At 28.8% G+C, this 1,467-nt stretch overlaps 1 protein-coding gene across 2 annotated transcripts in view; it reads right to left on the reverse strand.

The window, feature by feature from the left end:
* The window catches only part of LOC106875248 (uncharacterized), a 154,321-nt gene extending 153,712 nt beyond the window's left edge, over positions 1–609 (reverse strand). For both annotated transcript variants that reach the window (XM_052973164.1, XM_052973165.1), the window contains exons 1-2: positions 588–609; positions 126–258 (exon numbers count right to left, since the gene is read on the reverse strand). In XM_052973164.1, the coding sequence (XP_052829124.1) occupies positions 126–258; positions 588–594 (140 nt within the window). In that variant the 5' untranslated portion in view covers positions 595–609. The remainder of the gene's footprint in view (positions 1–125; positions 259–587) is intronic.
* Positions 610–1,467: the final 858 nt, after the last annotated feature.

Below are 1,467 nucleotides of genomic sequence, written 5' to 3' on the forward strand. Positions count from 1 at the left end.
TATATATATTATAACGTTTTCTAAATATATTTATGTAATTATATATATTTTTTTCTTGTTGAGTTAAATAAAATGGCAACAAAATATAAAATAATATATTATTTTTTGGATGAATGTTTACTTACGAACAGAAGCTTTTTATTTGTTCCGGATTAAAAACTCCGGACAATCCACGTGTCATATCTCCAAACTTTTTAACAGGTTGCATACAGTTAAAAAGTCTCATTTGATTGCAGGCAAGACTCGTGCGAAGAATCCCTATGAAAAACAAATAGAAAGCAAGATTTTAGAAAGCAGAAGTTTTTTGAAAGAAAAATTTCGTATTCATTTCAGTTACATATTTACCATTCTTTTTTTTTGCTGCCAATTCATGAAATAAATAAATAAAATAAACAAACAACGAAAAATTCAAAAAGCGAGAGAAAACACAGAAAGAGAAGAACAACAGAAAAGTTAACCGTCATATTTAATATATATGCTTCAGGTTTTCCTTTTTTTCTGCTAATTCTTCAAGAGAAAAAAAGTACCTTAAAACCTTAAACAAGAGAAAAAGAAAGAAAAAAAGAAAGATCATTTATAAAAATAACCTTTCATTGAGAAAGTCACTCAAAGATTTCTTTTGAGGTTGTTTCCTATGCGTGATACAATTCCAAACAATAACTTCATCAAATATTGAGGCATCAAAGAGAAATTCGAATGAGAGAATCGAAAAAGAAAACCGTCCAACCCTACCCCACCCCACGAAAGTACCCGACGGCACAAAGTTTGCGTGTTTATGCGGTGATTATACATACACACACACATATATATATATACCGATACATATGGATATATATATATTTACATGCATATGTCTACATATATGTAGATACGTGTATATATATATATATATATATATATATATATATATATATATATATATACATAGATACATATATACATATATGTATATATATATATAGATACATATACATAAATATATATATATACGTACATGTATATATATATATATGTCCATAAGCAAAAAACATGCATGTATACACACACACACATATATATATATATATATGTTTATACACACAGTAATGCGTATGCGTATATAAAGAACAAAGAAAGAAGTATAATAGAAGAGAATGAGAATAAGCGGTATAATGTCAAGTAAAAGAGAAATGAAAGACAAGTGGGCGGAAGTGAAGTATTGAAGTGTGTAATGAGTAAAAGAGACCCAGAGAATATCTGAGTACATATTGGAATGGTTATTTATTAATTTAGTGGCACATGAAGCTTCGCTCAGCTGTTAACTCTTGTGATCTTTAGTTTGAGTCCAGTGTAAAAAGAAATGCAAAGTGAGAAAATTGGACTGACAGAATCTCTACTTATTTCATGAAATACATGGTCATAAACATGCCAATATCGAGACATGTATGTTACTGACACTGACGTGGTTGCGTAGTAGGAAGTTTGCTT

This window comes from Octopus bimaculoides, chromosome 15 (assembly GCF_001194135.2).
Source record: "Octopus bimaculoides isolate UCB-OBI-ISO-001 chromosome 15, ASM119413v2, whole genome shotgun sequence".
Lineage (NCBI taxonomy): Eukaryota > Metazoa > Mollusca > Cephalopoda > Octopoda > Octopodidae > Octopus > Octopus bimaculoides.